At 43.8% G+C, this 14,944-nt stretch overlaps 1 protein-coding gene across 7 annotated transcripts in view; it reads left to right on the plus strand.

The window, feature by feature from the left end:
• Positions 1-14,944, plus strand: part of trio (trio Rho guanine nucleotide exchange factor) — a 446,368-nt gene that overhangs the window by 258,709 nt on the left and 172,715 nt on the right. For all 7 annotated transcript variants that reach the window (XM_062979400.1, XM_062979401.1, XM_062979398.1 and 4 more), the window contains 3 exons: positions 2,531-2,705; positions 4,525-4,720; positions 10,811-10,977. In XM_062979400.1, coding sequence (XP_062835470.1) covers positions 2,531-2,705; positions 4,525-4,720; positions 10,811-10,977 — 538 coding nt within the window. The remainder of the gene's footprint in view (positions 1-2,530; positions 2,706-4,524; positions 4,721-10,810; positions 10,978-14,944) is intronic.

The raw sequence follows: 14,944 nt of genomic DNA on the forward strand, positions 1-14,944 counted from the left end.
ACTGAATTCTAATCGTGTTTTTTTGAAATACTATTGAATCTTCTATTGTTGAAGTGCTGTTTTTGTGTGTGATAGGATAATCTCTATGCATCCCATCAGCAACTATACTTTTTAAAAGGTTATAGAGTGATGGTAGGGGGTGTTTTGAGGAGCCAGCCTTCCTTGGTGTGATGAATCAAAGCACAGTATTTTCAAATCATAAAAATCATAATAGTCAGGTGTAATTAGGACAGTAAGCATCCCTCTTAATACAGTATGCATCCAGTTCTAAAAAATATGGGATGCATACTGATATAAGTGGATTATATCCCAATGTGATAAGGTCTATAATTATGTTCTGAGTCCATGGTGAGACATTCAATTGCACTGGTTCACATTTCCTCTAATCCAGTGGTTCCCAAACTTATTTGGCCTACTGCCCCCTTTCCAGAAAAAATGTTACTCAGCACCTCCTAGAAAGAGGGGCGTGGCTTAGAGGGGTGGGCGTGGTTCCTGCTCAAGAGGGCGGGGCTGAGCCTCTCACCAGTCCAAGATGCAGGTCTGGGAGTGGGAGGTGGGCGGGGCCACAAATGGGAGGCCAGGACTGGGATGGGCAGAGTTACGAGCTCTGAGGCAGGGCTGAGCTTCTATCCCTGTCCTGCGGTGCCTGCCAGGACACAGGGGGCGGGGCTAGAGAGGAGGGGGCAGGGCCTCTTTCCAAGTGCCTGACGGGGCTGAACCTCTATACCCTGTCCCCATGTTCTAACAAGCGCCTCAGGGGAGGTATACAGAGGCTCAGCCCTGTCTTGTGCTCTTGGGAAGGGGCTCCGCCCCTGCCCCAGCCCCTCCCTTTAGTCCTAAAAGGCTTCTCAGGAGAGGTATAGAAACTCAGCCCTGTCTTGGGCTCTTGGAAGGAGCCCTGCCCCCTTCCGTAGCTCCGCCCTTTGTGTCCCAACAAGCGTCTCAGGAGAGGTATCGATTCTCAGACCTGTCACAGGCACTTGGGAAGAAGCCATGCCCCTCCCCTGGCCCCGCCCCTGTGTCCTAATAGTTGCCATCACCGCCCCCTTGGATCGCTGCAGCACCAACCAGGGGGTGTTAGCGCCTACTTTGGGAATCATTGCTCTAATCTATAGCAGTGGTTCCTAATCTTTGGGCTTCCAGGTGTTTTGGACTTCAACTCCCAGAAATCCCAGCCATCTTACCAGCTGTTAGGAACTGGGAGCTTAAGTCCAAAACACCTGGAGGCCCAAAGGTTGGGAACCACTGATCTAGAACCAACAGCATAATCTGCTGCATGGATAAGAGCTTCCATTAAGCAGAACTTAGAAAAGTTACATTTTGGGAACTTCAACTCTGGCTGGGAGATTCTGAAAGTTGTTGGCCAAATACGGCTGCCCTAAGATTTTGCATTACACAGACTGAGCTGGAGAAGTCATTCTTGGACAACCATTCAACTTCCAGAGACATACAGATCCCAGTTTTTACCCTGCATTAACTTGGTTTTACTTTGTATTGGTAGAATTTAGGGAAAACTCAGGAATTTCTCTAGAACTCTGGAGCAGACCTGCACTTTTGGATTGGTATGAATATCTGAGCTGACTCTGAATCTAACTGACATAGCTGTTCATATGGGTCAGTGCTGCCATTCTATTTTCCCTGTGCTCTGCAGCATGGGGAAAAGGGAATGGCACTTACCTTTTTTGTTGTTTGCTGCTGCAACAGTGGCCACAGAGCTCCAGAGAGCTTCTGGCTGTTGCCAGGTGCTTTTGCTGATGTCAGAAAAGGGTCCTGGCAACAGCCAGGAACTCTCCTGAGCTCTGTGACCACTATTACAATGATGAATAACAGAAAAAAAGGGTGACTATTCAGTGAGGCTGAACCAGGTTTGGCCCAGTTGGGCGGATGGGGACTCTGTCCTGCCTCAATAACGGGTCAGAGTTGGACAGTATAGCCCCCTACAACAGATCTGGAGAATTGCCACTGGACCAGCCCCAGATTTTGTGGTCCTTGAAGATGGGCTTTGAGACAACCATCTTAAGTAACATGTTTTGGGATGGGGTACATGAGTGAAAGGATTGATTTCTCCTCTATTGGAGGGAAATGCTTTTTATGACTTTTGGCTTGTACTTAATTCCGTAAACCAGTGGTTGTCAACCTGGGGTCGCCAAATGTTTTTGGCCTTCAACTCCCAGAAATCCTAACAGCTGGTAAACTGGCTGGGATTTCTGGGAGTTGGAGGCCAAAAAATCTAGGGACCCCAGGTTGAGAACTACTTCGCTAAACCAATCTGCCATCCATGCCAGTATTCAAGCAAGATCAGTTGACTTCTGTATATAGGATTGGGGTGTTGATGGATCTTCTCCCTTGCATTAGTCAACAGATTGTTTTGAGTTGGCTCTGTCTGGTTCAGGTTGTTTATAAAATGTGGATGGGAATCTGTGATAGTACAGACTAATGAGATCAAAACAGTGGAGCCTTCTCCATCTTTAATATTCTCCCATTCACACCCCCATGTTCTTATTCAAAATCCCCCTCTGTTTTTCTATAGGGATTCTGCCATCTCGAGTAACAAGACCCCCCACAACAGCTCCATCAATCATATTGAGACCGTCCTTCAGCAGCTGGATGAGGCCCAGTCGCAGATGGAGGAGCTTTTCCAGGAGCGCAAAATAAAGCTGGAACTTTTCTTACAGTTGAGAATATTTGAGAGAGATGCCATTGATGTAAGCCAACAATTCATATACCAATGATTTTATTACACCTTTCTTTTCCCACCAAAGAGGTGGACTGGGGTAGAAATGGGTGTTTCACTTGAAGAGAAAAATTGTAATGAAGCTGTTAGGACTTCTTTCCTTGATTGATTTGATTTCCCTTAATCCTCTACCAGGTGAGACGGAGTTGGATACATGGGCTGTAATCTTAGTGTTAATGCAGACATTTATGGCCTCAGGAAATTTCAATCTATTTTGCTGTCACATTGGCTGAATTTACAGCAGTGTGCTACCTGTTTCACAAGGATTCTGTATGAATGCATGAATATTTGCCATGTTAGCAGTGAGAGCAGCGGAGGCTTTATAAAGTCTTGATGTATCTGCTTTTTAGCGGGTCGGAGTTGCCTATATCTTTTAATTATCAATATATTAAATATGGCAGCAGTTTTGATATTCTGAATGTCTTCATTTTTGGAAAGCCCGAGGTAACACTAGTATCCATTCATTTGCCTTACCTGCATGTGAGCTTTTCAGTTGATAACCAGTTCAAATCCCAGAATAGCACCTTGTATTTGGAATAGACTATCATTAATGACACGTATCTCCCTCCCCCCATAAAATCAGTTTGAAAACCTCAGTTTTGCGATTATTAAATTTGCTCATCTGCTTACCATAGCACTCATGCTTATTCACTCTGCTTCAAGCCTAGAGTTTATATCTTAGGGCTTTGATCTGGGTCCTGTTAAACATAAAATAAATCCCAGTGTTAGCTTGGTGACTGCACACTGGAATCTTTATTGTTTGAGGTTGTGAACAGATTCAATGAGGGAATGAATAAGCCAGAGTGAATGTAGCATCCCTCATAACAGATTATTTTGGGTTTTCATTTGACTGCTTGCTGTCCTATTTCCTTCTGGGATTGCCATGTGTTTAAACCATCATTCCTGAATAACCTCCCACACTCCTTATAATGTTGTTATTCTCTCTGGTCAGTTAAAAGTGTCTCCTTTGCCTTTTTAGTAACAAGGCATTGGTCCAACATATTCATCAAGGCCTAACAAATCTAAGATGTTCCTATATGACTTTCCACACTCATTCAGAATGCTACCTAATTAGATGGCCCTTTGCATGTAGCAGGTAGTGGACTAAATCCAGATATTATTTCTAGATAGAATAGACATTTTGAATCAATAAGAACTTGGTAAAGCCAACACTTACATGCTTAGTTGATTCAGTGGGTCTACTCTAGCTGAGACTAACCTTTGGATTTAGACTAGTGTTTATAAAATTCTACATTGTCTTCCATTTCTCAAGTTGTTTATCTCTATATATTCATGTACTGCACCTCCATAGAAGCTATCAATATGAACATTCTGCCTTCTTTCATTGAGTCTAGAGATCTCTCATGATGATTTCTTAGTAGGTTTGATCTCGGCCCTTCTAGAGTCTGTGAGCTCTTTTTACTGAACAGTCCTTTAAAAGATATTTGAATTCCTTTTGATATACCATCCTGTGTTGTATTTTACCATATATGGTCAGCCCATTTGCTGTGGTTAGGGAACCTCGCAAAAATCAGTGTATATATACACACACACACACACACACACACACACACATCTGAAAGAACATATCTCTAAGAATTTCAAGGTTCACCAATACAACTCTGTGGCCATCTACCAGTGGAAGTTGAAGATTGAGTTACATTGGAGAACCTAGAGAACATTTTAATCAGATTTACAAAGAATGAAATTTGCAAAAGTCAATGTTCAGATGGAGAGAGCCAACTGTGTACTGAAAGGCCTTCTCTTATTTTTAATTTCTTTAACTTTAGATAATTTCTGATCTTGAATCCTGGAATGATGAGCTCTCTCAGCAGATGAATGATTTTGATACTGAAGATCTTACAATAGCTGAGCAAAGGCTTCAGCATCACGCGGACAAAGCCCTGACCATGAATAACCTGACTTTTGATGTCATCCACCAAGGGCAAGATCTCTTGCAGTATGTCAATGAAGTGCAGGCGTCTGGTAAGATCGATTGGTGTCAATGCAACCAAGTTAATGGATTTGTAGGGATTATTGAAGTTGAGGTCACCAAGTGTCATGGCATTGTTGCTTCTTAAATATTTTGTTTTTATAAAAGAATTAGAACATACCAAGTGCTTCCCGCTTGAATGAGAAAATATATTTATATTTTTATTTCAAATATATACATATATATAACAAATATATATAAAACAAACTTTTGTTTTCCTTAACAATACAATATCATTTCCCACAAATTAGTAGATGTTGCAGCTTTTAGAGTAAGCAGGCATAGAAAGGTGTTGTTTTTTAATTGGGCATTTAGAGCTACCAACTTGAGTTCTTAGATTTCTCTAATAAGCAGGAATATTGAATGCTATAACCCTGAAACCTTAGGTACAGAAGCTACAGGTAAATTTAAAATGTGAGTATTCTGTTTTGGTTTACCTACCATGAATAGGATGCCCTTTTGCAAATAACACTTGACATTCCTGGTGCACATCTCCAGCCCCAGTTCAGAAGAAATTTGGAGTTTCACCTTGAGATTTATTATTTGAAAAAGGCAAAGGTGTTCCTGAACATATTGAATGAGTTTCAGATAGTACTTGAATCTCAGCTAACATTATTTAGCCTCTCATTATATTAACTAGTCAGATATAATTTATGTGGAGAGTGGTATTAGTCAGCATATGTGTCTTCATACTTCCACTGAATGTTTAGGCTTATGCAATGTGGTATTTCCCATTACCCATTTGTTTAACCGCTGAGCATACTAAATATATCACTAGAAATGTGCAAGTAGAAGTACATATTTATTGCCTGGATAGATTGAGCACAGCTATTTTGTTATCAGAAGGGCTCTTCAAGTTCATGGAATGGACCAGGATCCAGCGAAGGCTTCCTCTGAGGGAGCCTTCCACCAACAGAAACCCTGCTTGTTGCCTTCTGCATGACTCTCATGCAGTTCCAGAGAAGCCCTAAGTTATCTAGAACAGCGTTTTCACAAGTAGGAAAGGGAAGAAAAAACCACAAAGTTCACCTTCATCATGAACAGAATTTAGATATACAGTAGAGTCTCACTTATCCAACACTCGCTTATCCAACGTTCTGGATTATCCAACACATTTTTGTAGTCAATGTTTTCAATATATTGTGATATTTTGGTGCTAAATTCATAAATACAGTAATTACTACATAGCATTACTGCGTATTGAACTACGTTTTCTGTCAAATTTGTTGTCTAACATGATGTTTTGGTGCTCATTTGTAAAATCATAACCTAATTTGATGTTTAATAGGCTTTTCCTTAATGCCTCCTTATTATCCAACATATTTGCTTATCCAACATTCTGCCGGCCCGTTTATGTTGGATAAGTGAGACTCTACTGTATTACTGTGGATCTAACGCACTGGGTGGTAAGCATAATGGGACACAAGATCACAAATATGTTTTACTGTGGAGATATTTTGCCTCCACAATCACAAAATCCTTGTCCATGTAGAGACAAAAAATGCAATCCACATATGGCTAATATGAGAATCACCTGAAATATTATTAAATGTGTTCAGGCTTTGTTTTGTCCAATACCCTTTGGCAGAATTGGAGTTACTGAATGGTAGGAGATGGGGACAGAAGTGGAAATTGAAGGTGCATGACATTATCTGCATGTCTGTGGCCATATCTCATTCCGACTAGAATACTACCGTGTTTCCCCTAAAATAGGACATCCCCATAAAGTAAGACCTAGTAGAGATTTTGGTGACTGGCCAAATATAAGACCTCCCCCGAAAGTAAGACCTAGCAGGAGGGAGCCGCCGCCAAGGAAGGAGCCCTTCCCCCCTTCCCTTTCCTCTCACTCTAGCCTGTGCCGGCCACAGAGGGGCTCAAAGGAAGAGAAAGACTCGACCATCCAGCCCCTTCCCTCCCCAGGATGCCCAGCCCAGCCCCACACACTCAACTCGCCCTTGCTGGATTTATCCATCAGCAGGGAGCCGTCCCCGCTGCCATCTTCCCCCTCTGGTGCGGAAAGTGCCTGGATGTACAAACAGCAGACAGGCAAGCAAGCAGGAGCCCTCCGTGCCTTCCTCGTCAAGGGCTCCTTGCCTGCCTGCCTGCCTGCCGTTTGTACATACAGGCTGCTGCTTCTGCTGCTCCTTTTTCTTCTGCGGGGCTACTTCTTCAGGCTGTTGCCAATTTGCAAGAGAAGAGAAGAGAGGAAAAACAGGAGGGCGAGCGGGCTCCTACAGTCCCTCACCCACCCACTGCTTTGATAGAAGGAGACAAAAAAGACGAGCAGGGTCCTAAAGTTCCTCCCTCGCCCGCTGCTTCAGTAATAAAGACAAACATTGTTTTTGAAGGCTTTCATGCCTGGAATCACTGGGTTGCTGTGGGTTTTCCGGGCTGTATGGCTATGTTCCAGAAGCATTCTCTCCTGACATTTCACACACATCTATGGCAGTCCCCCCCCCCTCGCCAGGCATCGTTGGCCAGTCCCCACCCTGCCCCACCATCATGATTGCAGGGAGGGAGTCTGCCTTTCTGCCTGGCAGTGAAAGATCGTCTGGGAGGCCGGCCACCATTGGCCGGCCTCCACCCCCACCCTCTGTTAGAATCATGGGGTGGGGGGTCTGACTTCTCTGCTGACAGTGACATGGGGGCTTGGCTCTCACTCCTCTGGGGGGCCAGCCAGCATTGGCTGGCCCTCACTGTTGCCTCCCCAAGAGTGAATCCCACCCCTGTGAAAGGATCGCGGGGCAGGAATCTGTCTTTGTTCCTGGTGGTGACATGGGGACTTGGCTCCCACTCCTGTTGGGGGGGCAGCAGGCACTGTTGGCTGGCCCCCACTCCTCCCCCCCCCAGGAGTTAATCACGCCCCAGCGAAAGGATCGCGGGGTGGGAATTTGACCTTTTGGGCCAGCGGTGACAGGTTGTCATAGCACCCTGGCCCACCCCAGGAGTGAATTCCACCCCTGCGAAAGGATTGTGGGGCGGGGGAAGGTTACTCCATTCTGCCGTCCACTGTTGCACAACCATATGCAATGGGCATTAATTTGGCAGGCAAGCAGCCCTACACCAAACCAAACCTAAAGAAACACAACCTGCAATCCTTCCAGAAGGACCAGATAACTCGACTGTGCTAATGCCCAAACATGCAACAATCCACTAGGCACTGGCTGGCCTAAGTTGAAACCAAATTAAGCCAACACAAAAAGAAACCAAATCCAAAAGCAACCCTTTGGGAAGGAATAGTGCAACATAAGTGTCTGGTCCGCAGTGCTGCACCGCCCTGTCACCACTAGCTGAAAGTGCAGGTTTCCTGACCCACCCCAGGAAGGAACCTAGTGGCTGCAGTGGAAGGATGGCAGGGCCGGGGGGTTCTGTCGGGTGGCCACAGGTTGCCGGCCTTCATTCTCAGGAAGACATGGATGAGACAAGATGGCCTGCGGTGCAACACCAGCATGTCACAGCAAGCTAAAAGGGCACACTCTCTCGGAGGACATGTAAGCAGCAAGCAAAGAAACTGACCATGAAGCTGTCCTCAGTGTCCAGGAAGCATTCCAAGAACAAATCTATCCCTAGCGGAAGGAAACAGCAGAAGACAACACCCACACAGCAAGGCCAAGGCTGCCGAGGGGCCAACCTGGCAACCCTTCAGCAAGGACCAGATAACACCAGGCCGAGGCCGCACTGTTGCACAACCACTGTCCCTAAACATTTCCATCTGAGCCGTGGGTGACTGTTTTTTTCTGCTCCATTTCCCCCTTGGATGCGGGGGCTTATTTAACCCAGCACTACAATTCCATAGAATGTGACGCGCAGTCCTGTTTGGTCCTTATGCTGCCTTCGGACTATAGGAAAGTTTCCCTGCTTTGGCCTGGAGAGCATATTTTCCCCTCAAGGCACCCCAAAACCAAACCAAACCACACAAGCAGTAAGCCAGCAACCTTAGAGGAAGGACCAGCTGGCGGAAGGGGTCCCTTGATCTACAAACCAATGGCCCGTCCCACATGACAACGCTTGCCGAAAAGGCAGGTAATGCTCCCGCAACAAGCTGAAGGATACTGCTGCTTCACCAAAACCAACAAACTTTTTTTGCAAGACAAAAAGGCAAGCATTCCACCGAAGGAGAGAAGATGAGGTAGTTGTGTGTTTTATTCATTGAGGTAGCAAAGAGGGAAAAGATGCATGCCATCCGGAGTAAGAATAATGGCATGCAGATGATGAACAAGATTTTGTGGTTGTGGGGAAATTGGACAGGCCCCACCCTACCTTTCCGCAAGGACCGGAGTACGCCCCACTCAAACCAAAACAATCCAAGCCAAACCAAATCCCAAACCAAACCAGCACCAAGCCTTTCGGAAGGACCTCATATCTCTAGTCTGCACTACTGAGTGGTAGTGCTGCACACACAATGCACATTGCAACCCATCCTGTACAATTCTATGTAAGCCGTGGAACTCAGGAATTTTCTTCAACCTTTTCCCCAGAAATGCAGGGGCTTGGTTTCCAAAGTGCAACTCTCTAGTCTCGGCAAATCCATTTCATGTTGAAGCTAGCTTGGGGCCTTGCAACCAACCCAGCCAGCCAACTCAGGAAAAAAAGCCTTAATTTCAGAGAAATCGTGTTTGTTTATAACCCTGTTCAATTTTTGCAAGCCCTTAGCCCTTTCCCCTTGTCTTCAATGCTCGCTATTAGCCCAGCTCTGCAGAAGCCAGGCACTTGCAGCCAGCCAGAGGCCAAGAGCAACCCACCCACTCGCACGCCCACCCTTACGCGAAATGCCACGAGGCACTCCAAGTCGAGCTTTTTTATAAAAGACGCCTACGGAGGCACGCAGAGGACGTTCAACCCCTCCCCCTTACATCAAGGTGCACTGCAATTGGTCAGGGAGGCAAGGTCAAGCTAGACTGTGCTCTGCTCCCAAACAAGTTTGGTTGCATTAAAAAATATTTTTTAAAAAAAATTCGGATCAAATTTCGAAGCCATTTAGAATGTTGGGCTACAACGCTTCGAAATCACGGGTTAGATCCGACGTGATTACCTGCGTCGGAACCATGTTCGCAATGCGAATTAAATCCGATTTTAATCTGAATTAAGACTCATTACGCTCTGAGTCCCCTCTGGGAGAAGGGCGGGGTATAAATGCATGTAAATTACGATGATGTGCTCATGCCTAGTATATACTATATATTATATATTATTGTATATTATAGTGTGTGTGTGTATGTATGTATGTATGTGTTTATATATATATATATATATGTGTGTGTGTGTGTGTGTGTGTGTGTGTGTGTGTGTGTGTGTGTGAATGAATGAGCATGGCATGTTACTGGGGGGAGGGGCCCCCAACTGATGGCACAGGAAACAAGGTGGAACTGTCTTCATGGCTCCTATACTCATTATTATATGTAAATAGTGGTATGTGGATATAATGATGATGATGATAATAATAATAACAATAATCTTTATTTATAGCTTACCTTAGCTCCATAATGCTCAGTTTCACTACTGCCCCTCTTTCCATTTCCCATACCAGTTGGCCTACCAGGGAAAGACTCCCTCACTCTTTGCCAACATAAATGTATAAATATTAGGGGAAATAGGGAAAGTGCAGCATGTGCTGCTAAGAGACCCTTAGCATTTTGCCACATCGTGATTAAAAGTATTCTTGGGTCGATTTTTAGGTAATGATGTGACAAAATGACTTGCATATACAGCAATTTAACTCACCTCTCCAGAACCCAACATCCCAGAAATCCTTTAAAATCAGTAAAAACCAGTAGAAAATGGTAACTAAAAGTAATGATGTTTCACTTCTGATGAGCCCTATTATTGAGTATAAATCTTTATAATAAATATACACACACTGAGGTTGTTTTCACTCAGTTGAACCCAAAACGTTTGTAATCATAGAACAGTATCATATACAAATTTTTAGATATGAAAAACACAATAGAAAACAGAGTTAAGATTTATCAGCAGCTGCAAAACCAGAAGACCTCCTACAGTTTTACAATGCTGAAGTTGAGGTTTTGGAATAAGACCTTTGGGGTACAGTCCCATTGATGTTAATTCATGGACGGTTGTTTCAGGTGTGGAGCTGCTCTGTGACAGGGATGTGGACATGGCAACGCGGGTTCAGGATTTGCTGGAATTCCTCCACGAGAAGCAGCAGGAGCTGGACTTGGCTGCAGAGCAGCATCGGAAGCACTTGGAACAATGTGTGCAGCTGCGTCACCTTCAGGCTGAAGTCAAGCAGGTATGGGATACTCTGCTGCCGCTTCAATACCTACTTTTACCTGTGAAGTGATGTACGTTTCCCTAAATAATGACTTTCAGCTAGTTGCATGCATCTGTTTGCAGAACAGGTATCTTATGTTGTGGCAGTTTTGTTATTTTGAACAAACAGGACCTTCAATTTCCTCTTCACCTTGGATTGTCAAAATACTCTTTTAAAAAACCTCAAACAACAATAATTAAAACACAAACATCACAGTAAGAAGTCGCCCTCAGTAAGTGCTACTGAAATTAATTATTTCATGAGCTGACTAGGATACCATGGATTTAGCGGTGGCTCACCTCCCATTTCTATAATGAAGTGGAAATGTATTGATCCGATGAATAGGATGTTTACAATGTTCTTAGGCGATCCTTCGTAGTTCGAGGAGGATTGTCTTCCATCTTTGGTGTTTTGGGGGTGGGTTCTTAGGTGGCTGAAGAGACCTATTCTTGATTTGCATGTTCTCCCGCAGTGAGGACATCAGTTTCCAGGTGAAAGGCGGTCCCGGTCAGGGTTGGCTTGACGGGCCTTCCTCTGGGCACGTTTCTACCTTAAGCCCTCCATTTGTGCCTCTTCGAACTCCTCAGCACTGCTGGTCACAGCTGACCTCCAATTAGAGCGTTCAAGGGCCAGGGTTTCCCAGTTCTCAGTGTCTATGCCACAGTTTTTAAGGTTGGCTTTAAGCCCATCTTTAAATCTCTTTTCCTGCCCACCAACATTCCGTTTCCCGTTCTTGAGTTTGGAGTAGAGTAGCTGCTTTGGGAGACGGTGATTGGGCATTCGGACAACGTGGCCAGTCCAGCGGAGTTGATGGCGTAAGAGCATCGCTTCAATGCTGGTGATCTTTGCTTCTTCTTTGCTTCTGTCTTTATATCAGCAGAATTGGAGATTAAATGTGGGTGGTCTATTAATAGAAAACAAAAAGAAATTTGCCAATCATTATTGTTACCTACTGGTTTGAGATCATTGGCATTCATATGGTGTAAGAGTCCCTTTTGGATGCTGAAAGACTATTATGGAGCAGCCATTGAAAATATCTTATCATTGCATTTTAATGCCGTTTAATAGTTCTTGGGTTTTTTACAGTCTATATTGCTGGAATTGTCTCTTAAAATCCTAATTACTTTTTAAAGAAAGGAAGAAAGATAAATTACTGTTCTCTAATCTTGACAGTGGAGAGAATTCCCAGGTCAAGTTTTACTTCCAGACATCACATTGTTGTAGTGTTCAAGGGAATAGAAAGCACTTCGATCTTCTGACATAAGTGACCTTGATACAAAAATACCCATTTCATTTTCAAGCCAGGAAGGAAGATGTCTCACTGTTTTTTCTTTGTGGTAGCGAAAGCTTCACTGCTCCCCAGGTGTTCGATCAGATAGAGTAAACTATTTTTTTACTGTTTGTTGTACTGGTTTCCTGCAGCCCTCAATGCCCAGTTCTAATTGTGACTTCCTGCCAGATTGGCTGTGGTTGGCCTGAGAAGTACCTAAGGATACTTCTTTTCCAGCAGTTAATGCAAGCTTTAGCTGAGCTAAAATGGCAGGTGATAGGAATAAACTGGCAAAACATACTGTGACATTACTGTTTTTAAACGTGCATTTTAAAGAAAAATAGGCTGTTTGCAAGGAATGGTTTCCTGTTTAGGTTTTACACTTTACTCTGTGCTTTTATCAGGCATTCATTATACAGAGGTTCTTAAAGATGTCCATTCTTTCACTTAGTTTTTAAGACCCACAATTTTTGCTGGGGCATATCTTTGTGAATTTGTGCTGCTTCTGTATAATTGAGGGAGGGAGAAAAACATGCTGTACTTCACCACAATTGTAAGGGTTTCATCACCATAGGACTTTGTGAGCTTATCTATTTTTAGCTTCCCAATATTTTATTATTCAGGTCCACATCCACTGTTAGCATTTCATTCTTAATAGGAAAAGAATGCAGCAAATGTACTGAGCTACTCCTAAGACAAACCTAGTAATTATGTTTTGTCCATAGCCCAGGGGATAACAGAGGCCTCTATTAATAGGACAAAATGAGATTGATCTCTTTGATTGTTTATACTGTTTATAATCAAGTATAAGCTGAGTTTTTCAGCTTTTTTAAGGGCTGAAAAAGCCCCCCTCGGCTTATACTCGAGAGAGGGTTGTGGCCGAATTATATTCAGGTCAGCTTATAGTCAAGTATATAGGCAAACAGAGTTGGGCAGTCTTATCTTATTAAAGTCTTATTGTCAAGAGTCAGACACCAGTTAACAAACAAAACAGAGTTTATTCTGAAGATAAGCCAAAAATAACACAAAAACAAGCCATGCTATTTTCCCATGCTGGCATTCAATAAAAACTAAGAACGCTTCAATTCAGCTTTGGAGAAACAAATAGAGTTGACTGCAAGATAACATGCAAAATAAACGAAGGCTTGCAACCTTCCAAAAGCTGCAGAGTATAACAGAAAGTGCAAAAGCTTCTTTTAGCTTCAAACCGTTTCTGAAAACAGACAGCCGGCTCTGCGGAGTTAAAGGGACAGTTCCCAAAAGGAAAACAGCAAACTGGCTTAAAAAACAAACAAACTAGAAGAGCAGTAAACTGCTTCCACAGTGCAGATAAAGCCGAAGCTTCAAAGGGATGATGAATAGCCGTCCAAGGTCAGATCGAGAGGCAGTAGCAAATTCCAGAAGTCAGAAGTAATCGTCAGTCAGGGAGCGTAGACAGAAGCCAGGTCAAATTCAATCCAAAGTCCGAAGAGGGTGCAGTCATCCAAACCAGGTCCACGATAAGACACAGCGAGAGCCAAGCCAGATGGTATCAGCAGCTAGAAATAGTAATCAGAATGCAGTCCAGGGAAACCCACACAGTTCCATCCCTCTGCTGTAAAGCAGTCCCAGATAACTTACATCCGAATCACAGTCCAAGTCCAGTCTTCACGGAAACACAGAGATCCCAATGGCGCCTCAGCAACACCTTGCCACACGCAAAGTGCATTGGCCAAACATTCCCATTTTATTCCCCTTCCTCCTGGGTGACCAAACACTCACACCCAAACACCAGGTGTCCCAAATCTACTCAGAGTCCGAACTCCACACAGCTAGAGCTCGTGGATCCGGAGTACCTAGCAATTAATCGGAGTCCCAATAATCCTGCCCACACTTAGCCCCATGAACACTTAAAGAACCATCCTCCCTTCTCCAAGCGTCCCAAGTGGGATCAGCTCCTGCAGAAACCCCAGGTTCAGTAGTATCCATAGGCCCCAAATCCCCAGACATCTCTGGTGGCTGTGCCCATTCAGTGCCCACTTCCCCAGCCACCACCTGTTCCTCAGCATCCATTTCCCCAAACTCCCCATCTGAATCTTCCTCAGAAGATCCCCCATATAGCTCTTTAAGTCGCTTCCTGCGCAACTCCTCCAGTGAACCCTCATCACGAGGGTTTTTTCTTCCTCTTCGGATCCCATCACCATCAACCATAATCCCCGAAGGCGCAGTCACAACACTTATTATTATCTTAAATTACAGTTTTATGTAAATATTAAAAAACATTTAACCTTCTGATGCCTCAATTAATGTAATTTTATTGGTATCTATTTTTATTTTTATTTTTTGGAATTTACCAGTAGCTGTTGCATTTACCACCCTCACCTTTTACTCAAGTCAATAAGTTTTCCTAGTTTTTTGTGGTAAAATTAGGTGCCTCACCTTATATTCGGGTCAGCTTATACTCAAGTATATATGGTAATTTTCCTGGGGAGATAAAAAGATACATGTGATTTTTGCTATAAAATGACATTGTTTGTAGCAATTATTCATCATTGCACAGGTAAATTTTCTTGTATGGATCTAAAGCTAGTGATCACTTACCAGAATTAAGGGTTCAGATGTGACCATTCCATCATCTCCACCCATTCCCTCTGCCTTATATATTTGCATACATAATATCTGATAATTGTAAACCCA

Source organism: Anolis carolinensis, chromosome 4 (assembly GCF_035594765.1).
Source record: "Anolis carolinensis isolate JA03-04 chromosome 4, rAnoCar3.1.pri, whole genome shotgun sequence".
NCBI lineage: Eukaryota > Metazoa > Chordata > Lepidosauria > Squamata > Dactyloidae > Anolis > Anolis carolinensis.